The 15,317-nt window shown below is 58.0% G+C and overlaps 1 protein-coding gene across 1 annotated transcript; it reads right to left on the bottom strand.

Moving 5' to 3' along the window:
* Positions 1-8,333: 8,333 nt before the first annotated feature.
* On the bottom strand, positions 8,334-14,333 carry SNAI3 (snail family transcriptional repressor 3; the record flags this gene model as incomplete). Its single annotated transcript, XM_079724384.1, has 3 exons — positions 8,334-8,512; positions 10,742-11,341; positions 14,258-14,333. The coding sequence occupies 3 exons, from the start codon at positions 14,331-14,333 to the stop codon at positions 8,334-8,336; spliced, it is 855 nt and encodes a 284-aa protein (XP_079580510.1).
* Positions 14,334-15,317: the final 984 nt, after the last annotated feature.

The raw sequence follows: 15,317 nt of genomic DNA, 5'->3' as shown, positions 1-15,317 counted from the left end.
ATATCCTCAAGTCCATTCTCAAGCAGGTCTGTGTCTTTATTCCTGTTTTACCCCTAGGTTCTTCATGACATTTTTTTCCTTACATTCCATATATATGTGTTAGCATACGGTATTTGTTTTTCTTTTTCTGACTTATTTCACTCTGTATGACAGACTCTAGGTCCATCCACCTCACTACAACTAACTCAATTTCATTTCTTTTTATGGCTGAGTAATAGTCCATTGTATATATGTACCACATATTCTTTATCCATTCATCTGTCGATGGACACTTAGGTTGCTTCCATGTCCTGGCTATTGTAAATAGAGCTGCAGTGAACACTGTGGTACATGACTCTTTTTGAATTATGGTTTTCTCAGGGTATATGCCCAGTAGTGGGATTGCTGGGTCGTATGGTAGTTCTGTTTTTAGTTTTTTCAGGAACCTCCATACTGTTCTCCATAGTGGCTGTACCAGTTCACATTCCCACCAGCAGTGCAAGAGTGTTCCCTTTTCTCCACACCCTCTCCAGCATTTATTGTTTCTAGATTTTTTGATGATGGCCATTCTGACTGGTGTGAGATGATATCTCATTGTAGTTTTGATTTGCATTTCTCTAATGATTAATGATGTTGAGCATTCTTTCATGTGTTTGTTGACAGTCTGTATATCTTCTTTGGAGAAATGTCTATTTAGGTCTTCTGCCCATTTTTGGATTGGGTTGTTTGTTTTTTTGTTATTGAGCTGTATGAGCTGCTTATAAATTTTGAAGATTAATCCTTTGTCAGTTGCTTCTTTGCAAATATATTCTCCCATTCTGAGGGTTGTCTTTTGGTCTTGTTTATGGTTTCCTTTGCTGTGCAAAAGCTTTTAAGTTTTCTTAGGTCCCATTTGTTTATTTTTATTTCCATTTCTCTAGGAGGTGGGTCAAAAAGGATCTTGCTGTGATTTATGTCATAGAGTCTTCTGCTTATGTTTTCCTCTAAGAGTTTGATAGTTTCTGGCCTTACATTTAGGTCTTTAATCCATTTTGAGCTTATTTTTGTGTATGGTGTTAGGGAGTGATCTAATCTCATACTTTTACATGTCCCTGTCCAGTTTTCCCAGCACCACTTATTGAAGAGGCTGTCCTTTCTCCGCTGTACTTTCCTGCCTCCTTTATCAAAGATAAGGTGACCATATGTGCGTGGGTTTATCTCTGGGCTTTCTATCCTGTTCCATTGATCTATCTTTCTGTTTTTGTGCCAGTACCGTACTGTCTTGATTACTGTAGCTTTGTAGTGTAGTCTGAAGTCAGGGAGCCTGATTCCTCCAGCTCCGTTTTTTGTTCTCAAGATTGCTTTGGCTATTCAGGGTCTTTTGTGTTTCCATACAAATTGTGATAATTTTTGTTCTAGTTCTGTGAAAAATGCCAGTGGTAGTTTGATAGGGATTGCATTGAATCTGTAGATTGCTTTTTCACATTGTTGTGAAATTTTCATTTCATTTTCACAGTGTTGATTCTTCCAATCCAAGAACATGGTTTATCTTTCCATCTATTTGTATCATCTTTAATTTTTTTCATCAGTGTCTTATAATTTTCTGCATACAGGTCTTTTGTCTCCTTAGGTAGGTTTATTCCTAGATATTTTATTCTTTTTGTTGTAATGGTAAATGGGAGTGTTTTCTTGATTTCACTTTCAGATTTTTCATCTTTAGTGTATAGGAATGCCAGAGATTTCTGTGCATTAATTTTGTATCCTGCTACTTTACCAAATTCATTGATTAGCTCTAGTAGTTTTCTGGTAGCATCTTTAGGATTCTCTATGTATAGTATCATGTCGTCTGCAAACTGTGACAGCTTTACTTCTTCTTTTCCGATTTGGATTCCTTTTATTTCCTTTTCTTCTCTGATTGCTGTGGCTAAAACTTCCAAAACTATGTTGAATAAGAGTGGTGAGAGTGGGCAACCTTGTCTTGTTCCTGATCTTAGTGGAAATGCTTTCAGTTTTTCACCATTGAGGACGATGTTGGCTGTGGGTTTGTCATATATGGCCTTTATTATGTTGAGGAAAGTTCCCTCTATGCCTACTTCTGCAGGGTTTTTATCATAAATGGGTGTTGAATTTTGTCGAAAGCTTTCTCTGCATCTATTGAGATGATCATATGGTTTTTCTCCTTCAATTTGTTAATATGGTGTATCACAACAATAGCTATTTTCTGAAGCAAAGTTGTAGTGCGGAGAGTGGTGGTGTTTTGCATCTTTGCGAGTGTCCACGTGCAGCCCCGTGGACGTCTGTGGCCAGGCTGTCCTCTCAGCCTCCTCCTTGTGATGCTTTGGCTGATGTGTGGGAAGGAAACCTAGCCGTGTGGCGGGGACTCGCTGGAACCACTTTCGGATGATGTGGCTCTTGTTTGAAAGCACCAGAACTCTGCCAGGTCTGCTGTGATCCCGGCGCCAGCAGTGAGCTTCCCGCAATCTGCTCTGCTGGCTTCCCTGGTCTGTCTGGTGCTCTGCGTCTTTGGTCCAGGCGGGGCTTTGTGACATCCGCATCGGTCATTTGGAAAATAGTGCTTCACTGACTGTGTACAGAGCTTCCAAATGCTGACATTTCTTTTTTTTTTTTAATATAAATTTATTTATTTATTTTTGGCTGCGTTGCGTCTTTGTTGCTGTGCGCGGGCTTTCTCTGGTTGCGGCGAGTGGGGGCTACTCTTCGTTGTGGTGCCCGGGCTTCTCATTGCGGTGGCTTCTCTTGTTGCAGAGCACGGGCTCTAGGCACGTGGGCTTCGGTAGTTGTGGCACGCAGGCTCAGTAGTTGTGGCTCACTGGCTCTAGAGCACAGGCTCAGTAGTTGTGGCGCACGGGCTTAGTTGCTCTGCGGCATGTGGGATCTTCCTGGACCAGGGCTCGAACCCGTGTCCCCTGCACTGGCAGGCGGATTCTTAACCACTGGGCCACCAGGGACGTCCCTGACATGTTTCATTTTACAGTATGAAAAACCCACTTCCTCATCAGAAAAGTCTTTAAGATTGGGAAATTGCCAAGCTTTTACGGAAGACAGACGTTTCCAAAATTGCCATTTTCTCTTGAAAGCGCAAGTGCTGTCATTGGCAGTAAATACTGTCTGTCCGTCCTCCCTGAAGTGGCAGGCTCACTGGTCCTTTTCTGAGAAGCCGTCTGCGAGGGCAGTGGTCGAGGTGACCCTGCACACCTCACACGGCAGGTCCCCCTCCAGTGGCAGTGGGGGGCCGCGCACACTCCCCGCATCTCCACTCAGAACATCACAGGGACCAGGGCTCAGGATGGAGGACGTCCTGAAGCTGCACTGCTCTGCGTGCGTGTGTGGCGGTGAACTTTGGTGCCTCGGTCCATGCGGAGCTGCCAGCGGTGCAGCCCCCTGCTTGTGCACCATCGATGTTGTGAGGAATGTAACGAGTCTCCCTTAGTGCAGACAGGGGTCTGCAGGCCACCTGTGAGAACTACTGTGCTGGAGGAGGAGGGAGACGACCCCTGAGGTGATCGGAGCCACTGGGACGGCGGGCCACCCCTCCCCGACGCCCAGCAGGGTCACCCCGACTGCCCTCAGTCTCAGCCTCTTTCTGGCCGGTTCAGAGCAGCTGCATGTCAGAGGTCACGCTGCAGCATTCACAGAGAGCCCCCTGTGACTCCATGACCTGCCTTCCCTACAGAAGTACAGGTGTCACTGTGTCCTAGGCCCCAGGCCTGTTCCCGGGGGAAGGAGAGGGGGCAGGTGTTTGAGCTGGGAGCGAGACTGAGGTGATTCCGCCTCGTCCTGAGGACCAGTTACAGGCGATCCTTATAGGGGACAAAAGCAGCCCTGAGGGGCAGAGGTGTGGGGAAGGGGAGGCCTGGGCAGAGCTGGCTGTGAAACCCTGGGTGGTGGGGAGCACTGCCTGACGCCTGGGAGGACGGTCTGTATCGCACATGATACCCAAGGATGGCCCGTGCCCAGCCAGCAGGACGGACCCTGGTGGGAGCCCCGCCCTCACACCTTCTGCCCTCCTGTCCTCCAGCTCTCCCCAGCGCTCTGCTGACACCTGAGGACACCCTGGGCAGCTTCCAGACCATCTCTTGGGCAGCTCGGCTTGGGCTGGGGGGTGGGCAGCTGGGAGGAGAGCTTTCCTGGAGCCAGAACTTGGTGGCCAAGAAATGGACGTAGAGTCTAGGAGGGGTTAAAGGTCGAGGGTCTCCCTAGAGGTAGCGATCATATTTTACGTTTGGTGTGCTAAGTGTCTTCTTTTGCTGCTGTGTCTCCCGGGCCCCTCCTGAATTCTGGAACAGAGGGTAGCCCACTTCCCTTTGCTCAGAAGCAGAAACCAAGGCTTCACAGTGGAATCAAGCCACCGTAAAGGCTGGAGCCAGAACGCCTCACTGCTGGATCTGGTGGAGGCTCTGTGTTTGCAGCAGACGCCCACAGACCCCGGCTTGGGGAGCGGGTGCCGCCACGCCCCACATCAGTTCCAGCCTCTCACTACGCCTCTGAGTCTTGGCAGCCGGGGTGCTCTCCCTGGAATCCTCCGCCATCCGCAAGGTGATGGCGGCTGGAAACTTTTGTTCCACTGAACTTTGCCAGGGAGCTATACTTAGCCACCCAGTGGAGGCCAGGAGTGGGCTCGCTGAGTATAGATAGTAACCAGTGGACTATTTTAGAACTCCCAGAGAACCCCCAACATGGTATTTATAGAAGCCTCTGGGCTTCTGGAAGGGAAGCCGTAACCTTAGCACGCCTGGGGCTTCAGGAGAGAGGTCTCTCCACGGGGAGCGGGGCGGGGAGCTGGGCCCCCGAGAGGCTGGGTGTCCCTCTCGCACCTGTTCTGGGACCTGAGCCATGGGGCCAGGCGCTCGCGTCCCAGTCAGGAGGCAGAGGCAGCGCCTGGTGGTTTTCTGTCCGCCACCCGTCACGTGCCTCCTGGGAGCGATTTTCATGTGGTGCTGATGCCGCCCCACCCTCGGCTCGTTCCCAGATTCTCCTCTTGTCCAGAATCCTGGCGATTTCTCAGGCTCCTGCTTTTGCCCAGACTTAGCCGGGCCGCCTCTGAAACACCTGCCTCCAGCTCCTCTGGTCCTGGGGCTCCCATCCCCCGGCCCGGGCTCCTTCCCTGGAGAGAGGCACTAACAACGTGCCTGAAGCTGTGTGGCCGGAAGGCCTTCTTTAGGGAGAAAAGTGGGAATGTGATGCGTAAAATTTGGGTAGAGAGAGCCTGTAGCTGGGGGGGACCCAGGTAGCAGTCCTGCGAGGAAAGAGGTGGCTGTGCCCTCCCCACCCGGGACGGTGTGGGGGACGGTTGTACGCCTTCCTGATTCCCACCTGTGGGTGTTGGGGGAGGGGCTCCAAAGCCCAAATCGTAGGTGAGCGCCCCGGGTCCACGCGGCTGATGAGGCAAAGTCGCGAGGAATGAGGAACGGAGAGTGGGAAGCTGTGAGGCCTGAGTGGCCAGTGGGGACACGGCCCCATGGCGGGGACGAGGCATGCTGACTGCAGCCGGGGCGGAGGGGAACATCTCTCCCATTCACTCCACGTCGACTCCCTGGCAGGTGCCCAGGCCTCTCTTCACCCCGCCTGCCAACCCACCCTCTGCCACCCCTGCCCTCCGCCAGCCCAGATATAAATATAAGAGCATTTTCCATGGGCCGGCACAGAAGGGCAAACATGGACTTTATTTAGGCCTGTGAAATTCCCTTCCTCCATCCCCAACAGGTGCCTCGCTTCATTTAGATATTGGTGCTCAGAAATAGAACACAATTTACAATATAGCTTCCTTCAGGCATCTGGATGCCGTTAAAAAAAAAAGCCATCCAGTGAGATGCGCACAAACATGGGCACGGTGGGAGCTTAGCCTTTGCCAGGGATGAGGAGAGGCTCCCCAGCCCCGGCTGCCCACCCTGCTCAGCAGAGGCCCCCGCATTCGGGAGACAGTGGAGGGATGTCCCTGGAGGGCAGAGGCCTGTTCCCACCCGCTGTGGGCCCCTGACCAGGGTAGCGGAGAGGAGGAGGGATCAGGCACCTGCGCACTCGAGGGGGGGCCGTCTGGGTGGGTCACAGTGCGTTTGGAGGACGCGTTTCTAGTAAGTCGGTCGTGGACTCACTGCTCCCTTGATCCTTTGTGGCCTGGGGGGAACAGCATTCCACTCTCCGTAAGTCCAAGCACAGGGACCCGCCAGGTTTCTCTAGGCAAACTGCGTGCTCTCATCGGCTGTTACAGGGTGAATGGTGCCCCCCATTCATATACTGAAGTCCTAACCCCCAAGTACCTCAGAATGCGGCCTTATTTGGAAACAGGGTCTTTGCGGACGTTGTCAAGATGAGATCATCAGGGTGGGTCCTCACCCAGTACGACTGGTGCCCTTATAAAAAGGGGAAATTTGGACACAGACACGCACACGTGAAGATGGAAGCAGAGATGGGAGTGACGCTTCCGCGAGCCACAGAACATCAGAGGCGCCAGCAAATGCAGCAGCTGGGAGAGGCCTGGGGCAGATTCTCCCTCGGCCCCGGCAGGGACCAGCCCAGCCGGCACCTTGGTCTCGGACTTCTGGCCTCCGGGGCTGTGGGGGAGTCTGTCTCTGTGGTCTGAGGCCCCCGCTCTGTGGGTTTGTTACGGCCGCCCCAGCAAACTGACACGTTAGCTAAGCCTCCTGGTCCCGCCATGTGTCCCTCGGGGGAGGCTGATCCCTGTGGGGGGGGGGGCAGTGGGACTGGGAGTGCAAGCGTGGCTTCCTTGGAGAGGTTCTCTGTTCTGTGGGCGGGTATATCAGTCTGCTTTAGGCTAGAGCAGGGGCTCTCCTGGGTGGTCAGGGCCGCCCTTGATCCAGGGAAGCCCAGTGTCAAGGTCAGGTTTCCTCTGGGATGTCCCCAGGCCCCCTCTGATTGCCGTTATCAGACCAGCCACCCAGGGACCCTCAGCCCCCGACTTGGGCATCAGGAGGGATCTACGGGTGGGGACCCGGGGTTGGGGCTGCAGAGCTGGTAGCTGTGTGGGCCTGATGAGCGCTCCCAGTATCCTGTCACACGGGGAGGAGGTCAGCAGGTCTGGTGGCTCAGGGCCGAGACGGGGCCTCTGCCACTTGCCGTGTGGCGCCATCCCGGGAGCAGGACCAAGGTGCTGAGCCCTGTCCCTTGGCTGGGGCCAGCCCTCCTGCAGAGAGGAGCAGGTGTCCCCTCCTGCATCAAGGATTCGGCCAGTCTCCGTTAGGCCCAGGCCTCCTTCCTCCCTCCTTGCCACCCTCCGGGGTCTGGTGCAGACGACGCACACACACTGCCAAGAGGCAGGGCCGGGCCAGCGCGTGACCGCCCAGGGCCTGGGGGTGAGGGGAGGCCACCTATGAGGAGGAAGCCGGGTCTCAGCATCTGAGTCGGTCTGGGAAGGTGTGCGTCTTGGGTGGGGTCGGAGATCGGCCGCTTGCTGGGCTGGAGGTGCTGCAGCCTCAGGAGAGGGCGTGCAGGAAGGAGGCCGGCGCCGGCTGAGGGGCTTAGTGCCTGGGGAGGTGGCGCGTCTGTGGCGTTCAGTAGAGATGCTGCAGGTGCAGGAGGGACTCCCCTCTAAGTTAGACTTCAGGGGGCATGAACGCCTGCCACAGGCACGCGGCCTCGGTCCCCCTCTCGCACCCTCACCCCGCTGCTGGTCCTCGCTGTACGGTCCCCGCGTCCGCTCCCTTCCTCCCAAGGGAAGGCGCCCTGCTCACCTGGTGCTCCCACCCGGTAAGGACCGCCCGGCTCGAGGCCCTTCCCCCTCAGCTCCCCCGCTCTGGCCACAGGGTCCCGTTATCCAGGAGCCCTGCTGCCTCAGCAGAGGTTGTCCGAGCTCGGCCTCCTCCGCGGACCCAGGGGACTGGGTAAGCCTCAGCGCCTCAGAGGACACTGCAGCAGGAGTGTGGGCTCTTTATCGCCCCAGATCCACCCGCCGCGGGGCCTCCCTCGCTGCTCCATCCTCAGGACGGCCTTGTGAGGAGGAGAGGGTGTGTGCGTGTCGCGTGTGTGCGCCTGTGCACGTGTGACATGAGACAGCTCGGCCCAGATGCCATCAAAGGCAGGTGTAGGGGAGCCTCCAGGTAGCTCTGCCCACGCAGGTGGCCCACACGGATGTGCTCGGCCCAAGTCAAACTGCCGGTCCGAGGTGGAGGGCATCCAGGGCGGCCCCGCCGTCAGCCTCACGTGGGGATCTTCCATGCTGACGACCGGCTCCCGACCGGCTGTCACTGAGAGGAACAAAACCGGAACCAGAGCTCGCTGGAAACGGCATGGAGGAGGCTCTCAACCGGACGAGAGTCATCCCCGGAGAGCAGCCCCTCCCGTGGGCAGGGAAGGGCGACGCCCTCTCAGGACGCCCAGCTCCGCGGCCCCTCCGCCTCTCAGGGGGCGCAGCAACCGGACTCCTCGTGCCGCGCCAGGAGCGCCACGCGGGAGAAGGTCTTGGTGCAGCGCTTGCACTGGTATTTCTTGGTGTCTGAGTGCGTCTGCAGGTGGGCCCGTAGGTTGGAGCGGTCGGCGAAGGCCCTGCTGCAGTGAGGGCAGGTGTAGGGCTTCTCACCTGGGGGAGAGGGCGACAGGTGAGCGACCGGCGGCAGCGGCCAGAACAGCCCTGTGGACGGTGGCCCCAGGCTCGCAAGTGCATAAGCCGTCCCCCACCCAGAGGCTCCTCAGCCCTCACAGTGAGGCTGCTGCCTTCACCTCCATCGCCCGCTCCCTCGGGGTCAGTGACCGGGGCCTTAGCAGCTGCCCTCTGCTGAGGGGGTCGTGTGCTTGATAACCTGGGCAAGGCCGCAGCAGCTAAAACACAGATCTTGGCTAGATGGCTCTTTGCTTCTGCTTGAGCTTCCCTAGGGCCCTCTGTCACCAGCCCTGGACGGGAGAGGTGCTGCAGGCCTCCTGGCAGCTGTACCCGCCCCCCGAAAGCCATGGTGGGAACCTTGAAGGCGGCTGTACAAGGGCAGGCGCTCAGGACCAGTGAGGATTCCCGTGTCCTCCAGGCCACCTCCAATCAGGGTGACCAGGGATTTGGACAAAGTCCTTCTGTTGGGGCCTTGCCCTCCAGGCTGACCCCCCAAGTGTAAAAGAAAGGGCCAGTGAGAGTCATCTGTTCAGCTCTGCCTGTGTGGAGAGTGCTGCAGCCCTAGGGGCCCTGGGAGGCGGCAGCCTGTAGTCCCGCAGGGCCCAGAGCATTGCATCCTGGCCGCCTGACCCTGCGCTGTGATGGGGCGCTCAGGGGACATCCTCAGCGAGCGGTCGGGGAAAACCAGGTGGATTTCCAGCCTGGAAAAAGGCTCCTTCAAAACCCCTCTTTCGTGTGAGTCACAGAGCCGTGACTGAGGGGAGGGAGGGTCCGGTTCCAGAGAGTGTTTGTTGTAAGTGCCCGGCCTGTTCCTGTCTCCCTTTCACCGCATGCTTGACAAAGTCCTGGACTCAAGAGGAAGGCCTGAGGTGGGGTCCAGCTCAGCCCCTGGCTGCCCTTGGGCAGCCGGCCCTTGCACTCTTTCTGGGCCGTAGTTTGTAATCTGCAAAATGAAAGACCGCGAGCTCCCTGCCCCGTATCCCCGCTCCTGTCCTTGTCTCCTGTCCCTGCCCCGTATCCCGGCTCCTGTCCCTGTCTCCTGTCCCTGTCTCCGTCTCCTGTCTCCTGTCCCTGTCTCCTGTCCCTGTCTCCGTCTCCTGTCTCCTGTCCCTGCCTCCGTCTCCTGTCTCCTGTCCCTGTCTCCTGTCCCTGTCTCCGTCTCCTGTCTCCTGTCCCTGTCTCCGTCTCCTGTCTCCTGTCCCTGTCTCCGTCTCCTGTCTCCTGTCCCCGTCTCCGTCTCCTGTCTCCTGTCCCTGTCTCTGTCTCCTGTCTCCGTCTCCTGTCTCCTGTCCCTGTCTCCGTCTCCTGTCTCCTGTCCCTGTCTCCGTCTCCTGTCTCCTGTCCCTGCCCCGTATCCCGGCTCCTGTCCCTGTCTCCTGTCCCTGTCTCCGTCTCCTGTCTCCTGTCCCTGTCTCCTGTCTCCTGTCCACAACTGCTCCTCTCTCCTGCGCCGCCTGTGCTCTGTGACTACCCTCTCACCCAGGGACGGGACTGCTCCTGGGTAAACCCCAGCCCGTCCGGCTGTGTGAGCCCCGGGGTCCTCACCCCCAAGCCAGGCCTTTCTGGCTCCCCGCCTCCCCCGCTGCTTCAGAATTCAGGACGGCCACGGACCGTTTGAGAAGTCAGGCCCCGTGGAAGCCCTGTGCAGCCCACGCTTTGCCAGGTGTTACGAGTTGAATTGTGTCCCCCCGCGAAAGGATACATCCGTGTCCTAAACCTGGGTACCTGTGAGTATGACCTGATTTGGAGAGAGTCCTTGCAGACGTGATCAATTTAAGTCATACTGGAGCATGCGGGCCCTGAACCCAGTGGGACTGGTGTCCTTATAACTAGAGGGAGATCTGGACACAGACACGGGGAGAGGCCATGTAAGGACGGACGCAGAGACTGGAATGACATGGCCACAAGGAACACCTGGGGCCCCAGGAGCCGGCCGAGGTGGGAAGGATCCCCCTCTCCAGATGTGGAGGGAGCCTGGCCCCATGACACCCTGATTTCAGACTTCTGGCTCTAGACCAGGAGAGAACCTTTCTGATGTTTTGAGCCCCCCGGGCTGTGGCTTTTTGTGCCACAGCCTCGGGACACCAGGAAGAAGAAGACGTGCGTGCCCATCCATCCTCTTGTTTATAAACCCAACCTCTCCCCTCCTTTGAGGCCCAGACCCCACCCTGCCCCGCAGCCAGACCCCTCGTGGGCCCTGGCGCCTACCTGTGTGGGTCCGGATGTGGCCCTGCAGCAGCCAGGGCCTGGAGAAGGCCTTGCCGCACAGGGTGCAGAGGCAGGGCAGCGTGTGTGTGCGGATGTGCATCTTGAGGGCGCCCAGGCTGCCGTACTCCTTGTCGCAGAACTTGCAGGTGAAGCAGCGTTGAGCCTGCAAGTGGCAGTGCAGCTGCTGGTGCCTGGCCAGTGCGGCCGGCGTGCAGAAGCCCCCTGGGGTGCGGGGGGCCCGCTCGGCCCCTGGCAGGTGGCCCGGAGCCTGGGCCCCATCTGCGGCCAGGCCCGGGGGCCAGCGCGTGGGCAGAGCCAGCAGCGGGGGCAGGCTGAGGTGCTTCAGGCTGTCTCTCAGAGGTGCGCCGGGGGCCCGGCCGGCCCGAGGGTCCGCCAGGCTGACTTCCAGGGGGTCTGGCCCCGAGGCCCCCCGAGCTTCCTCGTTACACAGGAAGGTGGGGAGGGGCAGGGAGACGTGGGCGACGACGGAGGTGAAGTCCCAGGGCCGGGGAAGGTCGCCAGGCGTGGACGGGGCCGCCTTGTCTGGGAGGACGAGGGGCACCACCAGCCCCCCGCAGGCAGAACAGGCGCCATTGGTTTCTAGAAGCGGGGAGGGGAGACAATGCACGGTGAAGCCGGAGTCCCAGCGCTGCGAGTTCGCCAACCCGCATCCCTGGCCGAATCCCACCACTAGGCCATCCATAGCCCCGCGGCAAGGAGAAGGAGGTCCGACAAGACAGAGGCGTGGCCTGCGGAAGTGGCGGCTGCAGCCGGAGACCGCAGCGTCTGAGCAGGAATCTCCTCTTTACAAACAAGGGAAGAGCAGCATCTCACAGGATCCCAGAGAAGCCCTCAGGGGCCAAGGAAGGGTCCCTAGCCGCCCTCTCTCTGAGCCCCACCCGCCGCAGGGCCAGCTCGGAGCTGCATCCTGCGGACTCCCACACAGCTTTAATTCACAACTCTTGGCAGCAGCCGCCGCGTGTAAAATAACTTATCAGCCGCCGGTCACCTCCCCATCACCCCTCGCCCACCATGGCGTGCGTGCGCACAGCCTCCTGCAGACGCTCCCAGCTCAGGAGGGACTGTTTTCGGTGGTGTCCACTGCCTCCTGGCTTGGCCTGCCCTCAGGCTGTTGCTCCCGTATGTGTGGGCCACCATGCCTCATGCTTGACCCAGACAGCAGAAGCCCCCAAAGTAAACATGTTAGCAAGTAAGAGTGAAGTTCTGCATTTCCCCAAAGACCAAATCTCCAGCCCTCAACCCATTTCTTATTTCATATGTGTTGAGATAAATCTCTGGCCCCATTTCTATGTCCACGCCAAGGCTTAGGGTTGAGAAAGACAACCCACAGAATGGGGGAAATGTTTGCAAATTAGGTATCTGATAAGGAACTGGTGTCCAGAATATATAAAGAACCCTTGCAACTCAACAATAAAAAGATAAATAGTCCACTTTTTAAATGGGCAAAGACTCAATAGACGTTTCTGCAAAGAAGATGTACACACAGCCCATAAGCACAGGAAAAGATGCTCAACGTCATGAGCCATCAGGGAGATGCAGATGCAGATTAAAGCCATAATGAGGTACCACGTCATACCCACTAGGATGGCTAGAATTAAAAATAGGCAAATTACAAGTGTTGATGAGGATGCAAAGGAATGGGGAAGCTCCCACACTCCACTCTCTCCTGACCTCACCGTTTTCCACTCCAGTCTTCCCAATTATAAAATCGGCTTGCCAGGTTTCTGTCCTCCCAGAAATGGAGGCTGGACAGTGACCAGCTAAGAGATGAAGTCCAAGGAATTTCTGGAGACAGCACTGGGGTGCCCGGAGAGTCTAGGACCCCCCACTCCACACAGAAGCTCCAGTAGGGGCCCTTGTATGGGAAAAAAGTCACCTTAAGGCTTTGAGGCTCAGCCACTACCCTGACCCCAGGCATCACCTCGGAGCCTAACCCTGTCTAGGGGGCCAGTGCCGACTCCAGTGGGAGGGCAGGGGAGAGGCAACCATATGCCAGGTGCTACTGACCATGTGCTTCTGCTAATAACTTTAAATGCTTCCCCATATCCCCTGGGTTAGCTAGATTTTTTAATTCATTCTGCAGCTCAGATTCCTGGGAGAAGAGACTTAAGTTCCTTTCTGGCTTCAGGGGTTCCCTGGGGAGGCCTAAAAAGGCACTTATTTAAAAGTGACGAGTGGGGGACCCCAAATCCAGCATCTCGGGTCTATCTTGAGGTAACTGCCTGGCAGAAAGAGGCTCACCGTGGCCATTTGGCCCCCAGAAAGCTGGTGCTACAAGGAGGGGGGAGCAGCACACTGACGGCCCCGAGGCTGTTCCCCGACGGTCACCCGGCCTTGCTCGGCTGCCAGGATTTGCACGCTCAAAGGGGCACGCTGTGTGACTGGAGTCCAAACAACAGTTTTTAAACGTTTAAAGCCACAACCCATGTGAATTACATGTTCTATCATACATGTATATCTGAAACAAAGGTTTCCTTTACTGCGAGCACTGCACTCAGATGGCTTCTGTTCTTTTTTATTTTATAAAATTGCTGGTGGTGACTCATTAACTGGATTTCAAAATGTGGACTTGAGGATCCCAGTCCTAGAAGGTGCCCCCTGGTGGCAGCCCAGCCCCGGGGACCCACCAGCCTGGACTCCCTCCCCGCTCCCAGTCCTGAGAGGGCTAAAGGGCTCTGGACGGGCTCTGACTGTGTGCCCTGGTCTCCGCAGTCTCTCCCTGTCCCCCTGTCCCCCTCTAAGTCACTGAGCCATCCCCCAGAGGGTGTCCCCTCCCAAGAAGCTGTGGAGCTGGGGGCGCCTCTGACCACTCGAGAGAGGCCTTTGCCGTGGGACCTCTGCGTGTCCCTGACCGTGACAGGGAGTGGGAATGAGTGCACAGTCCTGGTTCCTGGGCACCTGTCTCCCCACCTGGGTAAGAACTGCAGCCCCGTAGCCCAGCCTGCCCTGGGCAACCTCCTCTGGGGTGAGGGAGGCGGGAGGGAAGGAAACCCCAGGAGGGCTGAGGAGGCATTGGAGGGGGCACAGCGGAACGCTGTGCGAGCTGGGCCCTGGCACCACAGGGCCCCTGGGTCACTCTTCCTGGCCTCTCAACCCAGGATGTTGTTCTGGTGGGCCCTTGGAGAACAGCCTGGGCTCACGTCGTGTCTCTCTGCAATATCCGTGGGGCTCTCTCAAACGTCCTGCACGAGGAAGATGGCCCTGGGGTGCCCTTGGCTGGGATGGGCATGCCGGGCCATAGCGGGAGAGCCCCAGAGTGACTGGGGGCCTGGAAACTTCTCTAAGTGGAGAGAAAATCCCCACCCAATCTGCCCGACGCGAGGCTGGGGTCCCTGAAGTGGATAAGACGCCCGGGGCCCACCTTTCTATCTCCAGCCTCGTGGTCTGGGGCCCCTCCTCCCACCTGGGACAGGTGTTCCCGTTCCCGGGGTTCTCGCCCCTCCTACCCGGCGGGAGTCGAGCCCTGGGCAGGTCAGGGGAGCCCGCAGCCCCTACCTCTCTGCCTCTCCAGCTGCCCGTAGTTGGGGACCCTGTGGCTGGAGTGCGTCTTCACCAGGAAGGAGCGCGGCATGGTGCCCTCGCGCGGGTCGCACTGTGCGTACGCCGGCGCCCGCGGGCAGCGCGGCCCACAGGTGCCGGGAGGGTCAGGTCATTAGCACAGCGCGTCGCCTCGGCCAACCAGCGCGCGGCGCGGCCGGGGCGAGGCGGGGCCGCGGGGCGGGGCATCGGGCCACGCCCAGGACAGGTGCGCGGGCCGTTGGGGAGGGAGCGCGTGGCTGCGTGTGCAACCCACGGGACTTCCCTGGCGCGCACTGCGAGTCACGCCGACCCCGGGGCCTGGCGCGCCCACTCGACGTGGACTGAAGGGCGGAGGTCAGGGCTGGGCGGAAGCCGAGCCGGGCTCAGTCCACCCCGGGGTGGGAGCGTGCGCCGAGCCGAGCCTTGGAGAACCCTGCTCCAGCCTGCTACACCCGCCCCGCCTCCTGCGCAAACCCGCAGCGGTAGGTTTGATGAGCCCCAGCCCTGAACCGGCCGACTGGCCAGAGTGGTGGCCAGGGGGTCGGCCGGCCTGGCGGAGGAGACCGTGCTTTAGGAGTTGGCCCCAGGCCTCCAGAAAGCTCATTTGTGGGAGAAAGGACACCGCTTGGCGTTCCGGAATTACCAGGGGTTCAGACAGGTGGTGTGGGAAGTGTAATCACAGAGGGCGGCGCACGTGCCCGCCGCTGCGGCCTGGGCTATGACCCGGGCAGCCTCACCTCCTTCAGTATCCTGTGGAGTCCTCGGTGCCACCAAGAGCCAGCCATGCCTGGGTGTCTGGTCCCCCCCCCCTTTTTTTTTTTGCGGTACGCGGGCCTCTCACTGCCGCGGCCTCTCCCGTTGCGGAGCACAGGCTCCGGACGCGCAGGCTCAGCGGCCATGGCTCACGGGCCCAGCCGCTCCGCGGCATGTGGGATCTTCCCGGACCAGGGCATTGAACCCGTGTCCCCTGCATCGGCAGGCGGACTCAACCATTGCGCCACCAGGGAAGCCCCCCAAAAACAGGCCAATTCTTTTT

Source organism: Hyperoodon ampullatus (genome assembly GCF_949752795.1).
Source record: "Hyperoodon ampullatus genome assembly, chromosome: 18".
Classification (NCBI taxonomy): domain Eukaryota; kingdom Metazoa; phylum Chordata; class Mammalia; order Artiodactyla; family Ziphiidae; genus Hyperoodon; species Hyperoodon ampullatus.
Note: the sequence above shows the minus strand (reverse complement) of the source record. Positions and strands in the feature narration are given on the sequence as shown.